Source organism: Leiobunum rupestre, chromosome 10, assembly GCF_980474605.1.
Source record: "Leiobunum rupestre chromosome 10, qqLeiRupe1.1.hap1, whole genome shotgun sequence".
In the NCBI taxonomy this organism is placed as follows: Eukaryota; Metazoa; Arthropoda; class Arachnida; order Opiliones; family Sclerosomatidae; genus Leiobunum; species Leiobunum rupestre.
Window position 1 is genome coordinate 7,422,036 of NC_143393.1, and position 14,317 is coordinate 7,436,352.

Sequence of the window (14,317 nt, forward strand, 5' to 3'; positions counted from 1 at the left end):
AAACTGTCTATTTTGATTAGGTCAGTGTGAATATTGAAACCCGACCATTATTTAGCGTCTTTGAATTTGATCAATTACTCGATCATCTGGGCAGGTGCTGCGCGCGTGGTTTTTTCGACGTCGATCCGTGAACGCGCCTTCTTATTTCTTGAAAGCCGTATTAGATAAGGATTAGCTAATGAGATACAACAAGCGAGATATTTTTTCACGGTGGAAGAAGTCAAGGAATATCATTCATTTTCAACTTGGCACATCAAAATCGCATTAAAAGCCGCGCGATACCCAATGGAAGAATTTTGGCAACTTAACCTGGACCATCGTATCTCAAGTTAACCCGTTCACCGGCAGTTTAGGAAGCGCGTATTTCTTCAAAGTCGGAAAGGTAGCGAGTGGCGGAGCGGTGCCCACCTCCGAAAGACGGTTTCGTTTTGAAGGGCCAACGACGTAGGCGGATTTCATCGGCAAAGGAAGGTGTTTTAGCCGAGATGAGAGCCGTTACTAATTTTCTTCGAGGACAAAAGTTGAAGAAAAATAAACCAAAGGGGGGAAATTTGACAGACCGGTTCCAACAGCCGATAAGAAGGGGGGAGTTGTATTTTGTATATGACGAGTTTTCAAAAAAGAAAACTTTGTTGAAAAATAATATTTTGGCGCTTCGTAATAGCTTATGAAACGAGGCAAATTGACTTAAACGATTTCGGACATTTTTGGACAACAAAAGGCACGCGCGCTTTCTGAAAACCTTTCCGCTGAGACTTTTAGTTTTGTAAATTGCAAATTGTATTTTCTTACCTTCCTTGAATGTTAGAACGTCTCTTTGTATATCTTCTGGTTTGACCCCGGTGGCGTTGACTATGACGTCGAATAACTTAATCCTTCGTATGAATTCCACCTCTTCCGGGGTGAATTGACTGCCAAAGTAATAGATTTCGTTTTTAGTATGTTCGTATTAAATCCCAGTTAATTAGTTGAAGGATAAAGTAATAATTTCGTTTTTAGTATGTTCGTATTAAATCCCAGTTAATTAGTTGAAGGATAAAGTAATAATTTCATTTTTAGGATGTTCGTATTAAATCCTTGTTAATTAGTTGAAGGATAAAGCGCTTACCCGTTGTGTACATTTTCGAACCAAAATCGATCAGCGTCTCTCAGTAATTGGAACTGTTGTCTGATGATGGCTCTAAATAGTGGTCCTGGTCGACCATCCTGTTCGGTCTCTAACATTCCTCCGACGTACAAATCGACGTTGTTAAGGTCACCTTTGTACAAGTCCCTCATAAGATCCACTATCTGTACATTCGAAAAATATACGATTTGATTTATAGACTTTGTCAATTATTGGTCAATTCCGTTTGAAATAGACAAATGGAAATACCTCTGGGCTCTGTTCCATCAAGCGCGGATTGATGTTGGACCAGTTCGTGATAGGCGGTAGTCCGAAGTACAAACGGACTGTGTTGTAATCGGGCAAGCCATTGTCCCTTCCTCTCATGATATTCAAAGCACCCAAATCCCTTCGCGTGAAGTCCATCGGACCAAATAATTTATCTGAAATGTACCAAATTCCGCCATTTAATTAAAAACTAAACATTTTCGCGATATCAGACTCGCGTTATAAATTAAACGGATTAATTTTTTAAAGCGTCGACATGTCGCGTATTTCACAATGCGCAATAAGCTTATCAAATTAGCTCGTAAAGAAATTCTGTTTATATCGTGGAAATCTCACACTGTTGTTATTTTTCTAAATGAAAAACGAGATTAATACGGCGTACCACTGTGACGGGCCTCACTCTATTTAAACTCTTTGGGTGTTTGACAATTGGACTGTGTGTTTTTTTAATTGAAAGGGAAACGTATTAAGATAAAAACTAATTCAGCGTGAAGTTGATAACGCTCTTAATCTTGGGTGTGTCGTCTCGTTTTTAACTCGAAAGGGAGACCCGTTCTCACCAAAAGGATTTTACTCAGTCGCTTTCGTCACTATGCTATGGAATCTCGTGCCGTGTATCCTTGACAAAAGAAATTGGCTTTGTAAAAATTCCCGCGATTTAAAAATATTTATCATGAGAATTTTTGAATATAGCTCTTACGAGAGAAGCACCCATATTGGCCATTCAAATGAAACAAGTACCTTTACAGTTGGGCGAGAATTTCTCGCTAAACCGGCGGATGTGGTCAAAATTTACCGAGTATATTACTCCCGAGGGGTCGGACACTTGCCATTATTTTGTATGGTATTTCGGGATTTCGTAGAGATTTTGGCGATTTTATCATTACTTTTTGAAGTGATTTTGGGATTTCAATGTTAATTTACCATTACTCCACTTAAAATGTAAAAATTATTTATTTATTATTTATTTATTATTATTTATATATAACTTTAACTAGGGATATTGATCTATTGATAAATCATATAGGATGGTCTTGGCCTCGCACAAATCTTCCCAAACGGGTTTTGGAAAATCAACAGTAGCCTACATGTTTCAAGCGAAAAATATTCGCAGAATAGGTAACTCGTATGTGTCTGAGCATCTTGGTATGCGCGGGTTGGTAACGATAGATCTTTCCGACATCTCGGCGAAGCAGATCTTGCGCTTCGTTTCCGAGACAATGGCTGGAGTAGCGCCATGATCAAACCCTCAACAATACTTCTTATATTATTATTTATGACGGACCTTCTTGCCTATCACTTCTCTACGCGAAATGGATAAAGAAAGATCCGTGGATCGAGTGCGAATGAGTCCCCGGAGGTAGGATCGGCCACGTTTACATTCAACAGAATAAAATATGATTTTCTAGGCAGACACAGAAGCGCTTTTTCTACTCGCTTCATTGAATTATTTTGATGTTTATTTTGGATCGTGGTCGGCCGCGTTTCCGTAGCGATCTCCTCCCTGAACGTGTTGTCAGGTGGGGAAATAGCATCAGCTCCCTTCAGAATATCGCTTAAGTATGCGCCTCACATCGCCCATTTATTCATGTCAACTACACTTCAAGCTGAATAGCGCGGTACTTAAAAATGTGTTAGTTTTGAAAGTTAATAAACCTTTTATGTAGTTATCTACTTAATTACGTTAGGCCATACATTTCTTATCACGAACGGTTTTATAGAATTGGAATATAATTGAAAAGTTGTTGGCGTTTATAATAATTGCCTTTTAGCCAGCTTATAGTCTAGTGTGAACAGGCTGGTTTTTATCCCGAGCAGAAGAACGTCTGACAGTTTTGTCTTTGTTAGATAATGAAGGCTCTTTATTAGCCCACAGACAAGCTGTTTTCTCCCTTAGGCCTGCTCAAGAACGTATTTATTTACGTTGAGAGAATGACTATTTCAACGGGGAAAGGAAAAACGTTACTGGCGTACGCTCCAATCGCGTTGGAAGACGTCAGTTGTAGGGAACCAAAGAGGATCATTTTGAGCAACGCTAAAATTAGTGAAAGCAAAAGTGACATAATTACCAAAAGTGTGTCAATCGGACCTATTTCGCAATGAATGTTACGAGCGAAATACAAGTCGGGAGATGAGAAGGGAAAGTATGCCTTGGGGAGGGAAGGAAGTTAAAACCAACAAATAACGCCTCGTAGTGAGGAACGGGGGAACTAAGTAGCACTGGTCAAAGTCGGTATATTTTTTATTTTTTGTCGTTCTACGGAGATGCTATCGCCATCTACCTACGATATAATACCATAGACTAAAAAAAAGGTCCAGAAAGGCGACAATAAATAGTCTTTTACGTGGTCGATCTCGAGTCGAGCATTCATTAAACCTTTAACATACGAAAGTACAGGGATTGTCACACTTTTGGTAATGATGTCACTTTTGGTGAAAGCTAAGTTGTACCTCTGACATCCGAGCATAATATGTGATCTTCTCTTTCGGCAATTTGCGACGCCATTCCCATCAACATTTCTTCGACGCCGTGTTCCGGAAGTACGTCTTGAGAGTCCCACCAGGTGGAACATAGTCGTAGTGCCGGGAAATCTCGGGATGTTTTCCTGAAGTTGCACTGGCCGTCCCTGTAACGCATTGAGTCATTGAATCAGTGATCACATTTAATTTTAGTTTGGTGGTGTGTGAAAAGCTTCATCTTTCTCGTACCCGGTTCGTCATGCACACCCACTCGCGGACATTTTAATTACGCATATTCCTGTCACGTATCTCATTCCTAAATTCTCCAAAGTCGGAAAGCTAGTTTACCGTAGCTTACGCGGATATTTAAAGGGCACCTTATGAGATACGTAACTTCGGCAGTCTAATAGGTGTTCCAAAGTCACCACTGTTTTAACGGATATTGCGCGTACCATTGGTAAATATAGGTATATTGGTAAATAATGGTAAATATTGGTAAATATTGGTAAATATTTGTAAATAATGGTAAATATTGGTAAATATTGGAAAATAACGGTAAATATTGGTATATAACGGTAAATAACGGCAAATATTGGTAAATAATGGTAAATATTGGTATATAACGGTAAATATTGGTAAATCACAATAAATAACAGTAAATAATGATAAATATTGGTAAATAACGGTAAATAATGGTAAATATTTGTAGTTAATGAATAACATTTAGTTAATTCAATCGAATAATTCATAATAATTGATGGTAATTTATTATTTACCACTGTATACCATATTTAGAATTTTATACCCAAACGTTATTTACCACTTTTATATAATTTAATACCATAACGCTATTAGCCAGTATTTATTATATTTATTACTTTTAAAATTTTGTACCATAACGCTATTAGCCATTATCTACCCTATTTATTTCTTTTAGATTTGTATGCCATAACATGATTTACCATTATCTGCCATATTTACCACTTTTTATAACATTATTTAACATTATCTACCATATTTATCACTAAATGAATTTAATACCATTAACCACCTGTGAAATACCGCTTTGGAGCACCAGGTATAATTAGTAGAAACATCGTTTTTAAGCGTGTCTAAAGGGACGACTGGTTTCTTAATGGTGTTTTGTCCATGGCGACGTGACTTTTTACATGAGTGCAATCGAAACACGTTCGAAACGATGTACATAACGTCTTTAAATTAAATTCACACTCTTTAAAAGGGGCTTTTAAACCCCCCAAAATATGCCCATTAAAATGGGAGTGTTGCGTAATAAACGACCAGTGAACATTCAAAAGCGTGTGTGTCCAAAGTTTATTTTCTTTGAGAAAAAGGGAAAATATTTCGAACGTGTTTATCATTGTTCCGAATTTAAATCGGTTTCTTTCCATTGAAATTATACTTTTGGGAAATTCTATGGAGGCTTTAGTAGTAACAATAGTGTATTTATATCTAATGAGGGGTAACAATTGTGGGGTGGTGGAGTGGTTAGCACTTTCGCCTCGCAGCAAGAGGAGCCGGGTTCGATCCCAGCTTGTGGCATTGGGTGAAAACTCGGAACAACTACTTCCGCGTTGAGTTTGCAAATTATCTCCCCACTGGTTTAAGGGGATTGCCCTCGAGCTCTTCGGTTTCCCCTTCCATAAAAACTTTCTGAGTTTAGCGGTTATAGTTAGAGTAGGGAGCTGTTGGCTCGCGTGGCATGAAGGGCCTGGTACCACCCTCCTACGCATTGTAACCAGGCCACCTGCATTAATGGCTTCAAAAGTCGCTTGTTGACTTAGGCCTAAGGTAGTGCCTTGGGTATTAGCCTAGCTGATTAATATTATTGTTGTTCACCATTATTGCATGGAAGCGCCATCTAGGTTTATTACATTCAGCATAAGTTTGAAATAAGTATTTACTGAAAAAATATTATTTATTTTCTAAGTTATAAATATAATTCTTTCGCAACAGAGGGCTCTGTAAAAAAATTACTTGGTGAGGGGGAGGAAGTTTGACTTATTGCGAGACTCGCGTTTTAAATGCTACTAATCCTCCCCCCGTCACGAGATGGGGAAGGGAAAACGGCACAAGTGACCGCTTCAATGGCGTCCGGAGACGTCAGCTGTAGGGAACCAATAAGATAACGGCCTGATTATGTTTTTTTAAAGGGGGGCGGAGCTTACTGTTAGAGCGTGAGTGGATTGGGAGCAACGCTAAAAATCGTCTCCCAAAGTAGAAATAATTAGTGTTCGGAATTGTTTATTCATTATCCACAAATTTTCCGATTTATTTAAAAAACGTTGGTAAAAAGAATATAATTTTAACTTATTTAATTATGTTTTACGCAACCAAGCATTTATTTGAATAAAAGTGGTATTTATTTAAATAATTGTTTGTTTTATTTAAATAATAGGCTTATTCACTTTCGATTATTTAAACATATTACAATTTTTATTCAACTATTGGTTATTTAAATAAATATTATTTAAATATAGCCGAGCTTATTTTATTCATGGATCAAAATTAATCGACTGCCGACCTCTAGAAATAAATATATACTTGGCAATAGTTAACTATTATTTAAGAGCTACTTCCTTCATTCTATCGAAATTTAAAGAGCTGATTGCGAATTCCGAATCAACCGATTTAATGCCTACAAAGTCGTAAAATTGAGGTAAATCCGATAAATCCCAAAAATTCCCCGAAAAAAACATTTATTATTTAGAATTTTATAAATCGTAAAATTGTACTCGTTTTTTTCTAGCGTTTAAACGTTTAAACGGGACTCCACCTATCATTTTACTTATCCGTAGCTTCTGTTTATAATATTCGAATTTTTCACGACAAAATTGTGTTTTTTTTAAATTAATTTCGAGAAAGTGAACAACCCCCGCGTGTTTTTGCAATCTTAATCAATTCGGGTTTGTTTACAGCAAGTGGGCGGCCAAATATTTCACCGCGATTTAGGTCCTGACGCTTTTGGATTTTAAAGCGTTGAAGTTAATTTTAATTTAAAATTAGCAGACTTCGGAGATAATTTTAAAAATCAGGCACGCCACACGGACAGACAAATATTGCGAATTTATAAGATCCACTATTAAAATCCCAAACGAAGTAGTAGAGCTACGTTTATCTCAACTGGCTTCTCCTATTTCATAAATAATAAAATATACTTTTTATCCATAAAGAATCTTTTTAACTGAATAGATTGAGCCTGAGGAGGCATCTATGTCATTCCGCTTGAAGTAGAAAAAGATAAATTATTATTTTTTTAAATTTCTCAACGAAATTTGCTTTCTGGAATTTAGAGAAAAGGTGAAAGAGAAATTGGTCAAGAAACCTTGAGATGTTGATGTTTTTTATGGTTAAATTTGGTCACTTAATTCCTAGCTCTTACCAATCGTTATTAATCTGTGAAATACTCGGTTTCAAGTGTATTAAATCCTATTAAATAAAACGTTTTCGAGGGGATCTTACTTATATTGTAATTAAACCAAGAATAAATTCAGATACCTAATAATATGGATGGAATAAGTATTGAGTAACATAATTACAATAAGTATGACACTTTCTATTCTTTTAACACTAATTTTCTTACCGAATATATTTCTCGACACTGACGTTTAGCTCAGCTTCGAATTGGACTTACAAACGTACTAAGTAGTATATATTATTATCCTTGGTTTTAGTATATTTAGCATATTTCTGGGAATCTGTGCAGAACTGTCATACTTATTTTAATAATGTTACTTATGAACGAAATTTCGACTGCTTTCGATTTTTCATGACAATCTTTCGTATAGAAGATCGCCTACTTTTTGTGATTAAAAAGCAGACGAACTTGCACTAGTTATATACTCTGATATACTGAGATACTTGAAATACGGTCTTTCTACAGACCACCTACCCCCAAAAGGACTTGCATCAACCTAAAAAAACGGTGTCTCAAAAGTGATCCGGCAGACAGAACAAAGCGCGTGAAAATACTTTATTTAACGAAATTAAAATAAAAAAGTTGTGCACGAGCCATCTTCTACAATTCATTTTTTATTATTGCGCGTGCTCGTCTTTGTACCTTTAGAACTGCCTCTACTTCCAACGATAAGGCGTGCTCTAAAAAAGCCGCATCACATTCGAGACATACGAAAAATTAAATTAGTACCAGCATAAGTAACATAATAACAATAAGTATGACAATTAACGATATTTACAACCAAACTGATTTTCATAGTTATGGCGTAATCAAGATGTTTTCTCAGCGCAGAGCCCTCTAGTGTCTAAAATATGTGAGACTTCCGCTAAGCCTAAATATCTGGTTTCCGATAGATAGGCGGAATATTAGGCTAAAATGATAAAAATTTCAAAACGTTTTTCTCGGCGCCACGAGCTCATGTTTTTTTTATCACGCGTGATTCGGACGGGGGCTTCTCAACAAAGCCAAAGCCCCTCGCAACTCCAGAACGTGCTCTCCGATATTAGGCTTAAATTTTTATCAAAAAGTAGTCATCCAAAACGGAAAGTCGCGAGTCCAAGTCACAGCTTGAAGAGAGTATCAGTGCCGAAAAAAGGTTCGGTTAGAAAATTAGCATTAAAGCAATAGGAAGTGTCATACTTATAGTTATTATGTTACTTATGCTACCAGCGATACATGTCCCTCTTGGGGTAGGTGGTCTGTGGTCTTCCTAAACATTTCGTTTTATTCGTATCTTTTGATCCCAATCTTATTAACTAAGGCGTGTGGGTTTTTCGTCGTCAGGGGTCATTTCCCGTTGAGGGTGAAGTAGTTCAAATGTTTTTCGAAGGGGTATTTTTTCATTACCCTCGTGATTTCCTATTTCTATAGATTGCGCGACGCGCTTTTTATCGGATATTGCTTAAGCTGGTTATTGAGGTAATTTGGTACGCTTGTGCAAGCTTCATCTCATCTATCGATGTCATTGAAATTTCACTTTATCCAAGTATTTCCTGCCCTAACATGTACAAAAAAATCTTGATAGGGTGCGTTTATGTTTTTCCAAAGGGTGCTAACATTGCGATATATTTCATAATTAATTAATTATAGATCAAACTAAATTACTACATCTAGACCAAGGTACCACCTTAGGTGGCCGGGTTATAATGCGTAAGAGGTCGTGGCAAGTCCTTCATGCCAAAAGCTCCCTATACCTACTATTACCGTTAACTTCAAAAAGTTTTTTTTTATGAAAAGGCTAAGCCGAGGGGAGATAACTTGCAAACTCAATGCAACCGCAAGTCCAATTAAATTGTAAATTGACTCTTAGGTCAAGAACCTTTGATTTTGGCTTAGTGTCAAACAAAACCAAATCAAATTCCATTCAGGACTTTAAAAACAATTCTAGATTAAGAATATATACTGATCGTAACCCCTCCCATAACTTTTCTATAAAATTTCACGTTGATTTAGCCAGATAGCCGGATTTTAAACCAAAATATATTGTCAACTTTATCAGAGACATTACAGTTAGATCGGATAAGATAAGGTGACACATTAATTTTAGAATCGTGTTGTTTTTTTGACTTACCGTCTGTAAATCCCAGGAGGTATTTGAGTGTGACCAAAGCGAAAGGCTGCTGACTGGAATACGTGACTTACGCCCGGGTGACTGTCTGCCTTGTAACCTGGATTTAAATCATATAAATCAGATACAGCGAAATTCAACTTTTTAGCCCAGAAATTCGGATATTTTATTTCCCGCAACTTTTTCCCATATAGATTTCGGGATTTCCCCCCCATTTTCCGGAAATTTATCGGATAAATGGATTGACGAGGAGAATAATTCCAACCGCTTATAGGGTTTCGCTGTCAGCCAACTGTTGATTTTGAAACCCTGATAAGGCCCGAGATTGAGAAAGGGGATATTTGAAACGACGAAGACCCCTTCAGGGCTCTTTCAATTTATTCCCGAGATAATTTACGATACTGACTTAATATATTTGTTTTTATTTTCTTTAATCGAATCATTGGAACGTGATTTAATTTAATTACAAGGTAAATATATTGTGTCAAATAGTTGAACACGTCAAATGATAGTCTTAACGAAATTTATAAAATACTTTAAATTATCGGAACCCACCGCCGTTTCGCGTGTGCCAGTTACGGGTTCACTGTTGGCGCAGCGAGGTCGTGTTCACACCGAAAACTTGATAGATTCGCGAACAACTAACGGCGGTAAATTTTAAAACTTTTCGCCTCGCAAAACACGAAATATTTCGTAAAAATCATTAACGCCACTACGAAAATTGCCATTCTAAATATCGTAATTTAAAGCGGCTACTAGTCTTTGAAAATTCAAGGCTAAAATACTTTGCATTTCTAATCGTTTTTAAAAACGTGTAATCATTAAAAATAGTCCGAAATTAAGGTCTAAATAATTAATAATTAACCAACCTGTATATGGGTCTATAGGCTCTTGTAGTAAAGTTGGTAGATACTCGTACATAATAACATTCTGAAAAAATAAAAATACAGAAATAACGTGTTAATTTTGGTTTATTTCTGTTCGCCATTTTAGAAGAAATCCCCCTGGAGATTTGACTGTATTTCAATTTTGCCCGTTACATTTGGCTAACCTTAACCCCCTTTTTGGGAATGTTTTTAGAAAAGAATGGGTTCAAAGACACGGCTAATTATCCGCGTTCTGATATTAATAATCTTGTAAAGTGGAAATTTGTAGTTATAAGGAAAACTGGAGGAGAAGGATTTTTTTCTCGGTATATGTCGAACCACACCCTCTCGCTAGTTTTCAAGTTTGTTTCGATTAGCGACTTAGACCTAATCTAGTTTGTCGTACTTCGCTAATAGCTTCGTTTTAAAACCAATTTCGCTTATAAAGTATAGCTTTACTCTCTGTGGTACACGCTTGATCTTTGGGTGTGTTTCAAACTTCCAATGTTGTTTACCCTTGAATATAAGAGCTTCTAATAATTTAACCACTGGATACGCCGCGAGCGAGGGCTACACTCGATTCTGGTTTGCGCTCTGAATGTTTGGCTTAAATTACTCGTAAGGAGTTTTAGGATTGTCTTGTTTGTGGGCCCACCTTGCGCGCAACAATTACCATTTAAGTGCCGATGATTTCCGTTTGTATTCGCAAAACGTTTCTAGTATGTAAAATTTTGGCAAAGGTATTGTTACGAAAAGGTATTTTTACACCGGTGGATAAATTTAGCTATATGAATGCTTTTATTACGATTTTTGTCTTAATTAATTTGATCTTTGACCTAATTAATTTGACCTCTTAGAAATTTCCCATGCTTAAGATTACGGAAATTTCCCCAGCCCATATTTTCACATCCTTTAGGAAAATGGTGGATCAAATGTGCTTCCATAATTACAATGTACAAAATTCTACTTTATTCTGATTTAATCAAAACTATTTGATTCAAACAGAATTGAACTCAAACTGGATTTGTTGGATCCAAATTTGAGCCAATGTTGCTAATGGCCAAATAAAGGCGTTTATTTCAAAAAGTACTATTGAGTACTATCGGCCGAAGTACCGCATATTTTCCCCCAATAAAGCTTAGTTTCCTTCCCCACTTCTTGGTCTCTTTCCTTGTTCGCGTTTTTACTCCTCACTCTCTAGACCATTGGTGGTTCTCGTGTTTTTGCTCTTACCATTAAAAACCTTACTTTCAGTTAATTTTTAAATATAACAATGAACTACGTTTCGCAAAAGTAAAACACTAGCTCAGTCTTCCACTTGGAACAGTATTGCTTAATAATAATTTATTGTACGCTAATATAAGACTCTCTTCTAAACGTACAATGAAAATCTCTACCTCTATCAAATGCACCTTTTCAACAAATAAGCCCACGTTTCAAAAAACAACTCCGATAATTAATTAGCGATCTTGGACCCCAACTCTCTTAGGATTTGTACAGCTTCTCCGGGTAACAATGGAATTAGCTTGCGCTTACATCATCGTAACTTATATTGCGACGCAAGGCGGCCACAGACAGAGAGGGGTGAATGGAAAGTGTCCAGTGTTTGTATTAAGACAGGGAACACTATGAGGGAGATTTTCTAAGCCATTTCACGCCCGACTGATTCTCGGGGCACCATTGTTAGAGGCATTTTTATGCAACAATCTCATAGTTTAGGAGCGTCGCTGTCCGGAATATTAAACGGAGATTTTTTATGGAAAATGAATTTTTTCACCAAAAGTTCGAACGTCTGGTATACCATTCTCATATACGAAAAATTCGACAAAGTGTGAGACCTAGACCCCTTTTTTAAGCTAATTCGCTAACGCGGAGTAAACGTTTCTATCGTGACCCATATACCAAATTATTTGGAATGTCGCAGTAATTCGAAGTTGTTTGTGTCGCGGATTTGGTTTCTGATTTTAGCGCGTTTTTGAAATTGAAACGGATATTTTTGGAAAGTTTGCCCGACCTTGTCCAATCCGTAAAGTTTTTTATTTCAAAATACAAAAGTAATTTTAAATCCTACCAGTACTTCTCGCCAAATTTCGTAATGATAAACAGAAAATTGCAGGGTTGTATATACCAATTTTAATCTTACAATCTCGCCATTTCCTTACGCGCGAAAGCCGTTTCCCATTTGGCATCTTTACGTCTATTCTACGCCAGAACAATATCCTTTGTCTTTTTCAAAAGATTTTTGCTTTAATATACGTAGGTGTGAAATAGCTAGGAATATAATACTGCGTACCTGGAACAGAAATTTGTATTCCCCCATCACTAACTCGCTGTTTTAGCTTCGGCAACGCGAGAGCTATACAATTTCGGACATACGAGCGTAGCGCCATCTTAAAAATAGGCGGAATTTTTTGTCACTATCAATTTTGCCTACTTTTCATTCTATTCACAACGATTTTTTGTACAAGCTGAAACACGAATATTCTACCTGGATTCTACGAAACTAATTTCGGAGATGTTTATTTAATTTGAAGACAAAATAAATAAATCTTTAACACGATTTTAAGACCTGCACGCATTTCTAACCAAGTCCCAACAAACACGCGGACGAAATTTTGACTATGGTGTCCGCTAGGTGTCTCTAGTATCTTATGTCCGAATTCCCCACATATACAGGCTTAGGAATCCCATATTTCCCCTCCAGTATTTCCATCCTCCTAGGAAATAGGACTGCGTAATAGACGCGTTTTACTTAGCTACGTAGCCAACGTAGTTCAATGTGAACCGGTTTATTTTGGCGACGAACAATGTTGGACTGTCACGTCTGACTGTATCAGCTAAGAGCAACAAACACAAGGAAAACGCAGCTAGCTTTTAAACATGCTAACGTAGTGTTGTGTACAAATTTCATTGGACGAACCTTTACGCTGAACGTTTTACGGGCCCCCAATTTCAGAATTTCCCCTTCCGACGGCAGCAGGCGCTAAAGCGTCTAACCAATGAAAATTGTACACATTTTTGCGTTCTCCTTGGGTATTTGTTGCTCTTATCGGTATCAGTTAGAAGACAACCACGGCTTATATTTTGACACGGACAAGTCTCGGTCGCGCTCATAAAGATATAGCTCTGGCGTGTGCGAAGCTTATAATAGTCTTTTATAAGCCGTGTCGAATCTTGAATAGCCAATTGCAACTCGAGTAAACAAGAGGGCAGTTATGTAGGGTCAAAACCCAGTTTCACAGTGATATAATTAGTCTTATAGGGTCGCTACTAAGCCGACGTAACCCCAAAATGTAACGGGATAAAAATCTGATTTTAAGAATTTTGATATTTGGTTTTTAAACAAATCCCATATTCCAAGCGTTGGCTAGTTCGGTAGGTCCGCAGCCCAGTGACACAGAAAAGCAGTTGAGCTTGCTTTTAAAGGGCCATTATTCCGCTCTGGCTACTCCGGCTGATTGCGTAGGAAAAAAGTGAAGTAGACGTAGAGAACTAGAAACAACGACCCAAGTTTCCTTTTCATTCGTTCGACCACCCTTTATTAACCTTTTTCTTCGAGATTGCACCACGATTAGTTGACAGTGTGATCAAAGGCGGAGGTTAAGTTAATTTCTACTCGTATGTTTTGAACTTAAAGGTGTCTTACGAGTAACTGTCAGGTGAAGCGGGCCCCATCCGGAACCTCCAATGAAGAAATTACAGCTTTGTGAAAAACCGCGATTACTTAATCAAGCTATTAACCGAGGGTTGATTGATATTTGTTTTGGGCATCCTGTTCTCGTCGGAAATAAGAACTCCCCTTTGTCTTAATTTGTTGTTGCGTGTTGTGTTGTATCTCCGACAATGGGTTAGCGCAGTTTAATTACGGGTTTGGGTCTCCGAGGTACGACACATTTTTTGTATGTTCGTAATTGAGGATAACGTATAATTATATCGTTACTGCTTTGTTTGGCGCCACTGCTTGACCCTTTCTGGCCATCTGTGATGAAATGAATGTACTTATTGGCAACTAGTCCATTCGAAAACTCAATTTTGGTGTGTTTGTGTGTTTTGTT

General features: G+C 37.3%; 1 protein-coding gene across 1 annotated transcript in view; it reads right to left on the minus strand.

Moving 5' to 3' along the window:
* Window positions 1-14,317, minus strand: part of Duox (dual oxidase) — a 68,516-nt gene that overhangs the window by 11,173 nt on the left and 43,026 nt on the right. The window contains exons 7-12 of the mRNA XM_090159782.1: window positions 10,266-10,326; window positions 9,400-9,496; window positions 3,845-4,020; window positions 1,376-1,548; window positions 1,109-1,290; window positions 793-911 (exon numbers count right to left, since the gene is read on the minus strand). Coding sequence (XP_090015908.1) covers window positions 793-911; window positions 1,109-1,290; window positions 1,376-1,548; window positions 3,845-4,020; window positions 9,400-9,496; window positions 10,266-10,326 — 808 coding nt within the window. The remainder of the gene's footprint in view (window positions 1-792; window positions 912-1,108; window positions 1,291-1,375; window positions 1,549-3,844; window positions 4,021-9,399; window positions 9,497-10,265; window positions 10,327-14,317) is intronic.